This window comes from Serinus canaria, chromosome 2, assembly GCF_022539315.1.
Source record: "Serinus canaria isolate serCan28SL12 chromosome 2, serCan2020, whole genome shotgun sequence".
Classification (NCBI taxonomy): domain Eukaryota; kingdom Metazoa; phylum Chordata; class Aves; order Passeriformes; family Fringillidae; genus Serinus; species Serinus canaria.
The window spans coordinates 25,746,929-25,760,545 of record NC_066315.1 but is presented as its reverse complement, the minus strand read 5'-3'; the positions used below and the strand labels follow the sequence as shown (position 1 = coordinate 25,760,545).

Below are 13,617 nucleotides of genomic sequence, written 5' to 3'. Positions count from 1 at the left end.
CTAGCTATTTCCAAATTATTATACTGTTCTGTAGTGGAATGAATTTAAGTCTGGGCATCAAGTTCCATGTTATTCTAGATCTAAAGCTGCAGCAGTAGCACTACAAGTGCATAGTTATCAGAAATTAAGCTTTAAGAATAGTCTGTTTATTTACCTCTGCTGTATCTTTCCATTTCTGCATCCATTTCTTCATTCTTTGGCTAATTAAAAACTGATTGATTTTGTGAGGAAATGTAATTTTTACACTTCTATTGACTTCTCAAGTGCAAAATTCTCATTGAAAGATTGCGGAACTCAGCATATAGCATTTATAAGTAAATAAAAGTTTCAATCCCAAAAAATTAACACCTTCCCACAAAACAAACACATTTTGGTAAAAAAAAAATAGTAACTATGTGGCTGTGTTGGCTTTGTTAGAAACACAGAATACAGAAGAGAGAATGAGAAGAAGGAGCTGCAGTCAAGGATAGCAGTAGGAACAACAGTCATACTGTGTGTGCATCGTAATGGCAAGAACCTTGAGTGCAATGTTGCAAGCTTTAGCACTGCTTCATTTCTAAATACCCATCTTTCTATCAAGAAAAGTCTGTGGAAGCACCAAAATATTGGATGAAGTCAGGACCAAAGATAGGACAAAAAAAAAAGGGGTGTTTTTTTTTTATCTTTTATGATGCTTATGAAAGAGCGGCTTTATAAAATTATTATATATTGTATGGCCAGGATATTGGCCCTGCTTCTAATCTAAGCATATTTCTTCAAGACTGGTTTAGATTGTTTCATTTTGTTTATTTGTTTTTTACTTTAAAAATATATTTCTCTAGCCCTAAATGAGGCTTTGGAAAGATACTCTGTCAGAATTTGCTTAAACCTCTATTCATACTAATAGTTTCTTTCCATTTTTTCTCTTTAGGGAGAACAAGGCCCTCCAGGTCCCTATGGTCCTGCAGGACCCTCTGGCATTGGAGAGCCAGGACCCAAGGTAACTCTCAGAAATATGTTTGCTAAAGTGATAGCTATGGGTAGTCATTTTTTTGAATGAAATTTCCCACCTACAATTTTATCAAAGTCAAACTCTTATCACCTAAATGTAAAACTGGTTGACCGGTTTTTGTATTCGGATAGGATAGGGATAAAAGGCCTGCTTTTCCAGCAACTCTTGAATTTTATGATGATCCTATTGATAGAAGTAATAAATAATGCCATTTAAATGAGGGTTAACTGTGTGATATAATTTTGAAGCACTAGCAGGTGCTTGCACTAACCAGTAAACCACACTTCCAGGTATAGAAATGCATTTCAGTCACTGTCATATATGGCCAAGTGAGAGATTTGCCTTGTCATTCACTAGGGAAGAGATATTCTTACAAGATTCTTTCATGCAGCATTTCATTTCTCCATCTCATTTTACTGCAAAAGACTAGAAGGTGGAATCAGTATTGGAAAAGTCATGTCTGCCTATGCTGGCCAGCCAGATCTTCTCATGGAAAACTACAAAAGCACCTGCATAGGAAACATGACTCCTTAGTTTACAAGAGTTTTGTCAGAGACCTGCATCTCAGAGTCAGAAAAGAGATGTAAATTGGGCAGAACTAGAACTCACTCTAGTTCTAGTGCTGAGTGTCTGGTGTAGCTTTCTGCCATCTTTTCCCAATGGTTTGGATCGAAAAGTCACCATCTAACACACTTTTTTGCTTTTACTGCTCTAATTTGTGCATTCATTGAACTCCTGCATATTTCCTGTGCAGTAGGGCAGACCCCAGAACACAGAGAGGGTTTATGAGCTCAGAAACCAGTATTTTGCCATGTAAAAGGAACAACACTTGGTCCTTCTAGAAGGGAAAATAGTTTATGGAGAAGAAATATCACTCCCTTTACTGCTTTATCTTTACTGCTTCATAAAAAGATAAAAACCTCTGTGCCCTTATCCTTGAAGCACACAGTCCTCAGTAAACTGGAGAATTTGTGAAGATTATGATGCCTTGTAAGAAGATGGAGAAACTGTACAGGTCCTGGAGTTCCCATGCAATCCCATATTCCACTGAAGCAGATTTCAATTCAAATATCTAGATAGAGGCTAAGTGAGCATTCCTCACACCTGAGCATTCCTGCTTTGGTGCTGCAGCCAAATTTAGTCTGAGTTAACTCCCTCATCCCTGTCATCTCTTAGACTTTGCAATTTTAAGCAGTTACCCCTATGTCTTGAGTGCTGAAATACAATCTAGTGTTTCAGGTACTAATAGAAATGTGCTTACAAATGTTTCTAGAACATCATGTATGAGGTGTTTTTTCCTTTAGGAGAAGTTGCACATTAGATTTCAAGCCTTTGTGGTGATGCCATTAAATCATCTATATATAAATGTTATGCTCTTCAAAAGTACCAAGCTGAATTAGGATTGAACTTTCTAATTTTCTTTTTCACAAGGGTGCTGAAGGCCGAGAAGGTAGAATTGGATTGCGAGGACCTCCTGGAATTGGTGAGCCAGGATTACCTGTAAGTCAATGATATATGCTTTGGGAATTTAAATGCAACAAAATAAATCTTAGTGAGTCTAATTGATTGTCAGTAGTTGTATTGGCTACTGATTCCATAACTAGCTGGTACCTAGTCTGGAGCAGCACAGGCTGTTCCAGCCCAATACATCAATAGCTGCCTGTGGCTTGTACAAGCAGGAGAATAAAACCAGATCCAAGTCAGTTTTGGGAAAATAATTTTTATATATATTATATATATATATATGTACTCCTAGTTGTTTAAGTTGATGATAATCTTTAAAAATTGTCTACATTAAAATTTTAAGAAGATGAAAAAAAAAGAGATGAAATATCCCTCAACTCTTATGTGTAATTTGGATCCCATCAAGAACAAGGACCCAAATTACTTGCTTTTAATTATATCTTTATTTTCTGAATTAAAGAACTTTGGCAAGCTCTTGATTTAATACTCAATGGCTGCTTTTTCTTCCTGAAATGTATAAAATGTATGGTTTTCTTGTTCATATAAAACCACAAATGTAGATGGGTGTTGGATTAATTCTAGTATTTTTGAAAGTTACTTTGCATTTGTTAAAGACTTTTTCTCACAAAAATATGTGGAAACTTTTTGTTTAATCAAGATCATCCTTAAAAATACTTACTAGCTTTAAAAATTGAAAGTTAGCTGAGTTTTGCAAGAGGACAGAAAGTGTTAGAAAAATACTTATTTCTGTATTTGTTTAAATCAAAATTAACATTCCCTAGTGTTGCCTATATAACCTGTCATTATGTACAAAAAACATGTTCAAATTGATGATTTTTATTGTGAAAATCATGAAAATATGTGAAATTATAGGGAATACATTTCACTGCAATACTAATTATTTTATAAGTAAATCTGAAGATTCATTTGAGTTGTAAGAGTACAACCTTTAGACATTAATTATGTAATTCACAGGAATTCAGCTTATTCATATGAATTGGCTTATTCCATTCCAAATGACCCAGCTAATGGTTGCTACAGTTCATTTAAATAGCTTGGGCTCAGTCAGATATTGTGAAAGCATTTTGACTTACCAGTGTTGTAAATGTTGCAAAATCCTTTACTAGCAAATTACAGAAGGTTTCTATAAAAAATTGAACTGCTGGTATACTTTGAATATATATATTTTTTTTCTTTTAGGGACCACCTGGCCCTCCTGGCTCACCAGGTGAAAAAGGTTCAACTGGACAGGGCATTCAAGGAGACAAGGTAGTTTTATGGAAATTACTTTCTTTAACATTGTGGACCAAATTTGAAGTAGTGTCTAAGTTATTTAAGGCCACTGATAGTTCCATTGTTATAAAATTCTGGATGATTGATCTTGGCTTTCTGAATTACCATGCTCCCAGAATATCCCACTGATCTCAGAAATTCTATCCAGGTAATTACAAAAAAATTGTACAGTCCCCTCTACCAGTAGTAAGTTAATGATTTTCTTATTTATGTGTTTAATAAGAGAACTTCTTTTGATAGCATTAGTGAGACAAACTGACTTCCAAGAAATGACTGAGCTATTTGTGTTCTGTATTGGAAAAAGATATTCAGCATCTGCTTTCATTTTGCCTTACCATTTTTGGAAACTGAAAGATGAGTTGTATGAGTCTCTGTGGACAGTTATCTCATTTAGGGTGTTTGCTAGGTTAAGACATGTCAACTTCTTAAAAATATGTACAAACAATAAAAAATTTATGAATAAATCACAACTGAGTTTCCCATCAAAATTTATCCCTCTGTCTTAGTGGCTTCAAGATTCTCTAGAGCCTTGAATTACTAAGCCATGATTTTTCTTCCTTTTATGGAAAAGGCGTCAATCACATCCTTGCACTCAGTTCTGAACTGATCTCTCTAGGGACTAGGGAGCATATTGCCATGTTTTCAAAATGTAACTTCCTTCCTCCTAGTATTTCATTTTCTCCTTTTGAAGTCCTCTGTTCAAAAACATGAGTGCAGAAGAAGTATGTTATGAATTGTAACCCGTTTCTTTTCTCTAATTTGGTAATTCCATTGATTATTTTTCTAGTTAGTTTGTAAAGGAATACTTTTTTCCTCATTATGCATATTGTGATGAACAGTTTGTCTAGGACAGTGTTCTTTATAAGCTCCTAAATACAAGTTTCAAAACTGTCACTTATTTACAGGGTGAAAAAGGCTCTGATGGTGCCCCTGGTCCTCGGGGACCAAAAGGTGAACAAGTCAAAGGTGACAAGGTGAGGCATAGAGCATATTTATAATTGTATCTATAATCAATTATATTTATAGTTAAATGAAGATTAATTTTTTCAATACCACAACAGTACAAAGGTATATTTTACCTGAATCTGAGCAGCTATGTTACTCTGTTCCATGCAGCTCCATCAATGCAAGTAGATGATCCTGTTAATGTTAACTTAGAGCACTGTATTCTATGCAGCTCGTGTATAAGGGAAGAAATGTACTTTTTTTTCCTCCTAAAATAATTTCAGAAATATTCTATTTGAAATATTTTAATTTTTAAATAAATATTAAAATGCAAAAATCTCTATGTCATCTAATCTAGCGGGCCTGGAACAGACAAAGAAACATTCTGATATTTTTAAGTTTTTGATATACTCTGCAGCTGCAAGTTTTACTGAGGGTTGTGCAAGAAACTGTATTTCTGTACAAGAAAATCTTTAAAATTAATCTCCTTCTAATAAAATTACAGGTGTGATCATCCAATATTGTAAAGGAGATAGAGTTTGTAGTGAAGAAGGGGCATTATTTTTGTTAGATCAGTTTTCATAGGCAGAGGTCCAGGTATTCCAAACACATGTAATTCAGATCGAAGCAGCAGACTTCAAGATAATACAGCTTGAGGACTGCTACTCTGTGTTTGGTTTAAATATGTTGATTAGATAGTATGGACCAATGCAATTTAGTTATTGGGAATACCTTTTCTGTAGGGTGACCAAGGCCAGGTAGGACCACAGGGCCCACCAGGACCACCAGGACCAAGCCAGCAAGGAAGGCAGGTAAGTCTACATTTTGGACATGTAATGAGCATTTGCATAAAGTTTTTATTTTATATTTTATCAGACCTCTAATTTTAATTTAAAGACATTAAAAATCTCGTTGTGATCTTTCATTTTTAAAAATATCAAACTAGTTTTTAAACAAAGCTTGTAAATACAACTGATTTTGGCTGATTTGAATGGTCTTAGAATCAAGCAAATGTAAATTTGGTCTAATCTGCATAATAATTTGCATAAGAGGTAAATCAGATAGCATTGCTTTGGCAATGATATATTGTACATAAGAATTTTACAAGGCTAAGTACCTACCAATCCTGAATGTCAAGGCCTTTGAAACTTGAACATACCCTTTAGCAGTTGGATAAACTGAAACATTCAAAAAGATCTGGGTTCTGTTAATTTTGGAAGGAAGATTTCTTATAAAGACAAGATAAATTTGTTATTAACTGAAAGATGGGCATGTGGTGATTTTCAGATGCGGAAGAGTGTAATGCACTAAAACTCACTTATTTTGCTTTATAGGGTGCACAGGGTCCACCAGGAAACCCTGGGCCAAAAGGCTCTCAAGGTTCTGGTTGGCCAGGACCAAAGGTAATGGTTCAGAAATTGTTTTTTAAAAGCAGTACTGTCATGAAACAGTATCTTTTCCAGGCTTTTCAAAAATGTGTTTGATGAGAAGAAAATGTAGCTTTATTTGAGATAATAATTCCTTTTGAATCTTAGAGAGAAAGCCATCCATGTTATCAAATCTTCCCTAAATGGAATATATGGCTTCTGCCTGCTTAGGACTAGCCCTTAGCCTTTGTGAATATGAACTTCTCTTTCTAAAGGAACACATATTTTTAAGAGGATCTTTCAGACATCTTTGTGTCTAATGAGTTTGGTGCCACATATATGCTGTGTTCAAGTAAATCATTTTACCAAACAGTTTAGCTTTAGTTCAGTGATGGGTTTGAGACTTCAGGATAATCCCACCACACCTTCAGCCTGGCCTTCAGCCTTCAATGGTCGTCATGAGAAAGAACCAAAACCAAAGACAGAAAGACTGGGACAGAGAAAAGAGCTGAAGTGTACTTAGCTGACCCTGCACTGCAGAAGGAGGGAAAGTAAACAAAAACAAAACAAAAACAAAGCAAGCAAACAAACAAAAAAAAGAACACAAAAGTGAGGAAAAGAGTTACTGCTGTCAAAGCCCAGGCCTCTAGTGGTACAGTGTCAGGTGAACGCTGTCAGACGAGGAAAAGGGAATTGCTGAAATATGACAAGACCAAGTGGAATGAACTGTAAATCAGAAGTGTGCTTAATAATCACCTTGATTTATGAAGGGAAGATATTAGTCACTGTAGCAAAAGCATGAGAAAACCAGTCATTTTATTCTGGGTATAATTTTGGCGTGTAAGCAGCAGTTAAAGCAGCAATATTTAATGTCAATATAGAGAAAAATAGGTACCTGTGAAAGATGTTATGTGGTAGGCCAGTTCTCTTCAGGTGATAAAGCAAAATTGAAAAATGCAATTCCTATCTCTTTAACTGTTTAGAACTACAGGAAGAAAGACTCATGAGGCTAAAACTTTTTCTTAAGCAGGACCTCTGTTTTTTCTTTATTTGGACTCATTTTTCATTCAGGGACCAAAGAGTTTTTGATATAGTCCTGTAAAGTAAAAAATAAAATGTATTGAAGGCTAAGGAATAAAGTTGGAGGGATTTGCTTCAACTTTCTGCCCACTGCAGGGTTAAATAACCCTGCAGTGGGCAGATGCAGTCCTACAATTTCCAGGGGATTTTAAAGAACATAATTTTCCAGTTGAAATCTTGACCACTTAGGATAGTAGAATTGTAGAATGTCATCACATCCACCTCTCTGTGTAAGCAGCTGATTAAATTGTGCAAGTAGTCAATGAAGCTAAACTGTGTTTCTCTATTAAACTACAGACTTTTTGTTGCTAGGGTGAACCAGGTAAACCTGGACAAAAAGGAGAACCAGGACTTCCAGGAATTAGCTCATCAGGACTTAAAGTGAGCTTGCTTTTTATTTTTAATTGTTCTTAACATGGTCTTTTAATTCTTCCACTAATTGCTGATAAACCAAGTAGAAGATTTTTTTGGTATAAATTAACTGTGGTCAAAATAAGAAGGAATTCCAGTGAGTGTTGTAAAAGCATTGCTACTACCATAACTGCAACAAAGTTTTCCCCTAATACTTTCTAAACTAGAGAGGTTCTTGCCAGAGCCTGTTAGAAAGGTTGCTAACTCTGTCCCCCTGATTTTCTGATGGAGAAAAAAACCCCAGTCTTTGTGACAACAGCGTTGTCAGTGTTACTACCTGTGTGTTGGAAGAGATGTAAAAAACTTAAAGCTTTGGCTTCAGATGCCATTTTGAAGACTTTTAACCATATCTTTAATGACTTAAGTTGGGCTTCCAAAATCAGGTAAGGTGGCACAGACATCTTATTCTTAAAGATTTTTTTCTTAGATCATGAAAGAAATGTTTGGCAGGACTGTATTCCTATGAATTCTTTCAATTCTTTCTGGTAAATGCTAAAAGTAATGCCTTGGTCAGATTGTACAAATGATGAGGGGTTAGTGCCCGGTTATTTATTGGACATTTTTGGTTGATCATCCTTTAAGTCCCAAATATTTGACTTAGCAAGTAAATTATATTCATATAGCATTGTTATTGTGCACAGACTAACAAACAGCATTCAGTCATGGTTTTATTCACTGAATAAATACAAATTTATTTAATACAAGTCCAAGATTTACGAAATAGGTGGGGAACTTGCAGAGAAATTTCAAATACTTACTTTATGGGTATTAAAAATTATTGTCTCTATAGAGTATTTAACTTACTGGAAATAACAACTTTTATTTTAGGAAAAATATTGTTTAGCTTTAATTAATATTTTCACAAACTGTTGGATCCATTTTACAGAATAAATGATTTTTTCAATTGGCAGATGTAACAATTTTTTTCTTCTTTAAGGGAGCTACCGGTCTTCCAGGAACCCCAGGAGAGAAGGGGGTGAAGGGGGAGACAGGGTTGACAGGGAAAAAGGTAAGGAAATATATTTTACCACATGTAAAAGGTGTACTAAAAGGGTGATGCAGGAAGAACAGAATATTTGCAGGTTTACAGTGGAGTTCACCCTTGAGGAAAGCATATGCCAATGCTTTTGCCAGGGATAAGGGACTGGGTGAGATGTGTCCAACAAACTCTACTAACAGTGGTTACCAACTGAATGAGCTGCAGGCAAGCAGCCTTGGCTTTTGGAGGCAATTGACTACTGTTCCATGTCACAATCTCCTTGGAGAGCAGACAGCTCATGTCCTTAGTCTCTTCCTCATGGCCTGTTCAGGTCTTTCCTGACACTGAGAAGTAATGCTGCATCAGCGGGACTTGGGGCATCTCACAGGGCGCTGGCTGTGGCTGCAAGCTGCCAGCTGTGGTGCAGGAACCTGCACAAACAGCTGAACCCAGGGCTGTTTGTTCTCAAGGGAAACTCTGAGGATCTAGAAGAAACTCCACCACATTTGGAAAAAGAAGCATAAATTCCCAGTGGCGGACAGTAATTTAGAGAGGTGCAAAGCAGAGTGCCCAAAATAGTAAATTTAGAGCAAATTAAATGAAAACTTTTAATTGTACTCTTTCCAAAATGAATGAGCTGTTGAGTAAGCAAAAGTCAGTGCTTTGCATTTTTTCTGCTGAGAATCCAGGAGCCTCCAGACGACTACTATGCAGCTTGTATAAGAGGGCAGCAGCTGGCTGACATGTGGAATTGATAAGCTAAACATACTTTGGTGTAGGCAAATCAGCATTTTTGACTGCAGGCTTTAAATTAGAAAATATTTGAATAGTAATATATATTACTGTTACTATTAAGAATGCAACTTCACATTTTAGTCTCCTAAAAGTGCAATACCGGTCAGACAAGCTCCAGCCTGAAGCAGCAGTAAGCCTTCCACTCTGAGAAAATATGTAGCATTTCTGTTGCTACTTAATTATATTTTTAAAATTTGTGTCATCCCCTGCTCAAAAAATAAGATTCCAGTGGATCAGATGTGCATCAGCATTAAGAGTAAATGTTGGGTTAAAGTTACAGATGGTCATGCTGGGTTTTTGGTTTTTTCTCTTGCATATTGCCTTTACTCTGATGATTAATTCTGTGCTGTCACCTTTCCTGTTGTAAGCCATTGAAGGTAAAAATAGTAGTACTGAGCAGCTACCCTGGGTATTCAGGGCAGTGCACAGAACAGCTGGATGCCTGCAGTAAGTAGCATGGTGATAGTACAGCAGTTATTTGCAGGTGTGACAGTGTCTCACCAAAGTGGGATCCAGACTGGCCTATCAACAACAGGCTCTGTAATATCACTTTCATTAACAGTTCAAATCAGAAATGGATTTTAACCTCATTTTAATCTACCTTTCACTCTCTAAATTACCTACAGGTATCTCTATATACTAATCTGGCTTGTATTATGCATAAATATTTTTGTAGGCAATGCTCCTTAACAGAATGTTTTGTGTGGGCTATTTTTGAGTTATTTAATGTAATGTTCCTGGCAAATATTTTCAGCCTGGATTGGCCACTGGCTATAGATTGGTCTAAAATTACTTCTCAGAATTGGTCCATCAAGACATTTTCTGTTAAGTTTGCAAGCATTTCTCTTCCTCTTATAAGTATATGCATGGAATCCTTCTTCCAACAGATTGATGCAGTTGCAAATGGCACTATTACAAATATCTGTGACAATAAGAAATATGAATGCAGGAGATTGTAAGGCTTTAAGAGAGAGAATACTTTATTCTTTGTAGGAAAAAATTAACCAGATATTTACTGACATTTTTGGGGAAAGTATTAATGCAAGCATTGTTTCTCATAACTCTATCAGTAAAATTAACTACCTGAAAAGTAATTAATAATTTAATCTCTTTTAGGGGGAAAAGGGAGAGGAAGGTCCAAGAGGCCCGGAAGGACCCCCTGGCAAAGGACTTTTAGGTCAAAAGGTATGACTTGATGTGCATGCTGGGGAAATACTACAGACTTTTGTAAGAGTTTGGATTCTGAGCTGCTTTTTTATTCATTAAATCGTAAGTATCAGCTCTATTTTAGCTGATGATTCTAAAGGATTGAAGAGAGAGAGCAATGTGTTCTGTAGCCTGAACAAGTGCAGCAAAATCAGACCATTAATACAGAGCCTAAATTGATAGGGCAGTAGAGATTTCCTAAAAATTCGGTACAGAATTTTCATTAATGTTCAGAAGTTAATATGAAATTAAAAGTCTGGAAAGATGTATTAGTAGAGAGACAACTTTTATCTCCCATTTCATATAATTTGGGACATTTGGGACGCATTTTTGAAATGAGCAGGATTTCAGTTGGAGTGGAGCATCTAAACATCTCTTTAATTATGGGTTAATAATTATTGTTGTGGTTTGGGGTATTTCTGTAGCTGCAGCTGTGAATGAATCTTTGCTGTGATTGAAAAAAAGTTTGTTTTCTTCAGGGTGACCCTGGAGAAAAAGGATCTGAAGGAATGATTGGTCCTACAGGACTAAAAGGCCCAGCTGGACTAAAAGTAAGCATGTTCTTCCATGGTAACCCTTCTCTTTGTATTTTTTTAAAAAAATCTATGAAGCTTATGCAGTGTAAAAATTTCTCGAGCATCTGATGCTTATAGACTTAACAGACCAAGGGGAAGGCAGAAATATTTCCGTCATCTATCCTAAATGACACAGTTGTCTCAAGGAGAAAAAGAATAGTTAAAGATATAATTACATAAAGTTATGCATGAGCACTGATAAGCTAAACTAAAATTTCCAAGTGATTCTAACCATGAGTATTTAATAATATTTTACTTTGAATCATTAACTTTCTGTTATAATATTTTTTAACTGTTGCTCTGAATGAATTATAAGGAAATTGAAGTAATATAAGTGTTCTTGTTATTCCATTGGATTGTAAGCTGGACAAAAAAAATAATTGAAACTAAAAAAGTCAAATACACAGTTCAACCAATAGTTATTTGAAACATTGAACTTAGAACAGTTTTCATAAGAACAATATGTTGATTTAAGTATTTTTTACAGTATTGCTTGTGTTGCAGGTAGATCTATATTGTAGCTATTTTTTAGTTCAGAAAGTCAAACTGCCTGTTTAAGTCTACATGATACCATTTTGTGACAGGGTGATCGTGGAGACACAGGACCCCCTGGTCTACCTGGAGCATCTGTGTGGGGACCTCCTGGACCAAAGGTGACTATCTGACACATACTTCCTAGAGACCAGAGATTGGAAATTTCTGGTGTACGTTTCTGTCAAAATTAAAATAATCTGATTTAAGGAACTTTAAATTCCTTGTGGTAGGAACAAAAATACTGAATTTCAGAAATAGAGACTAAAAAGTATTAAAAATTAACAGTCAATGTTAGAGGCCAGGGCCTTTAATAGCATGCTGAACTTGGTACATAATTATCTCCCCCTGAAGCCATTTGTTTAAAAAAACCCAAAAACTTATTAGATTTCTGTTTTAGTTGGGTCCCTCCTGTGAAATTAATCAGTTTGAAGTTTTTTTTTTTCCAAATTTGCCATGCTTTTTGCTTCTTATAATATGGCATTAAACTCCTGCCAGAATATGTTTATGTATAGTTCTAGAGTGTTATATGCTGATTTTTTTTTTTTGAGATGAGTGTTTGTGTGTCACTTCCAAATGAACAGCTGGCCTATATGTCCTACTTGAAATGAAATTACATATATAAGATAGCTAGGGCTACATCCATCTCATTTTGTCTATGGGAAGAATGTACTTGAAATAACCGGGACTTGTCCTGCTCTGTAAAATAGGCAGATTCAGCAAAAAATAAGATAAATTTAAAGGTTTTAAAAATATTTGAAAACTCAGTGATATTTAAATAATAAAGTACTTTTGTTACTCAAATGATTCTTGTTATAAAATTCAGTGATATTTAAGTAATAAAGTACTCTTGTTACTTAAATAATTCTTGTTATAATATGTCAGGTAACTTCAACTTTAGTTGACATTTTTCACCTTTGATGTTAGTTTTAAAGTCAGGGAATCACTAATGCTGATTGTATCATTCTGAAGCAATACCACCCCCATTTTTCTTCTTCCTTAAAAATAGATGTGCCCTGCCCCACAAGTACAAGGAAGGGTATGATATATACAATATATATGACATATACAGTCTGGCAATAGGACATCACAGAGGGATATGATGTGTTTTGGACTTGCTTGTGCATGGAGGAAAAAGAAAGACAAAAATGCAAAATGCTCAGAGTTATATTCTACGGGGTTATATTTTTACCTGGAGTAAAAATATAACCCCGTACTAGAAAAAAAGAAGATTGTGAGGTGCTCATACCTCCTATATTGGTTTCAAACCATAAAAGCTTGACAAACTTTATGTGAGGAGAATACAGGTGACATGCTAAAAGGCACAACTTGTATGAGGACAAGTTTCATTAAATCAGTCTCCCTTCTTTGTGTTTTCCCAATTACTGTGACATTTTTAAATAGACAGGTAAGGGAGTCAAGGTTGTTCATTAAGAAATTCATGCTGAAAAATAATTTTGTAGAGTTCCTTGTCTTTTTCCCTATGATTTTATTCTGTTCAGTCCAGTTCATACAAATTTCATAGCAGATGGGTCATTATCCAAAATCCAATGAAGTCTGTTGGAGTCTTTTGAAATTCTTTACTAAATTTTAGAGCAGAGTTGTATATGGGCAGTAGCTGGTGGAAAAACCCCAAGTATTTGAGTAATTATAAAATGCAAATTTTTCGAAAATATACAAAACTTTGTCGCTTCAGTTCCATCATAACTTCTTTGATGTAAACAAATATCTACTATGTTTTGGACAGCTGATCAATAATGTAACAGGCTACATAGGTCTGTTTTATCTTTCAGCTGTGGAAAGTACAATGATAAGAATTAATTTTGTTCCTTAAACATCCTGGTGTCTGCAATTGAGAAGAAAGACATGATAAATTTCTAATGTAGAGAATATTTCTCAAAGCTTGGAGTTATTTCTGGGAGTCTGAGGTCTTTTTGGGACATCTCTAAGTATCTGAGATGGTAATTAGTGATTGCTAGA

General features: G+C 35.4%; 1 protein-coding gene across 2 annotated transcripts in view; it reads left to right on the top strand.

Annotated features, from left to right (window-relative positions):
* COL28A1 (collagen type XXVIII alpha 1 chain) overlaps positions 1 to 13,617 on the top strand; it is a 59,636-nt gene that overhangs the window by 17,277 nt on the left and 28,742 nt on the right. For both annotated transcript variants that reach the window (XM_050971329.1, XM_018909441.3), the window contains 11 exons: positions 911 to 979; positions 2,423 to 2,491; positions 3,656 to 3,724; positions 4,654 to 4,722; positions 5,437 to 5,505; positions 6,028 to 6,096; positions 7,453 to 7,521; positions 8,489 to 8,560; positions 10,442 to 10,510; positions 11,011 to 11,082; positions 11,691 to 11,759. In XM_050971329.1, the coding sequence (XP_050827286.1) occupies positions 911 to 979; positions 2,423 to 2,491; positions 3,656 to 3,724; positions 4,654 to 4,722; positions 5,437 to 5,505; positions 6,028 to 6,096; positions 7,453 to 7,521; positions 8,489 to 8,560; positions 10,442 to 10,510; positions 11,011 to 11,082; positions 11,691 to 11,759 (765 nt within the window). The remainder of the gene's footprint in view (positions 1 to 910; positions 980 to 2,422; positions 2,492 to 3,655; positions 3,725 to 4,653; positions 4,723 to 5,436; positions 5,506 to 6,027; positions 6,097 to 7,452; positions 7,522 to 8,488; positions 8,561 to 10,441; positions 10,511 to 11,010; positions 11,083 to 11,690; positions 11,760 to 13,617) is intronic.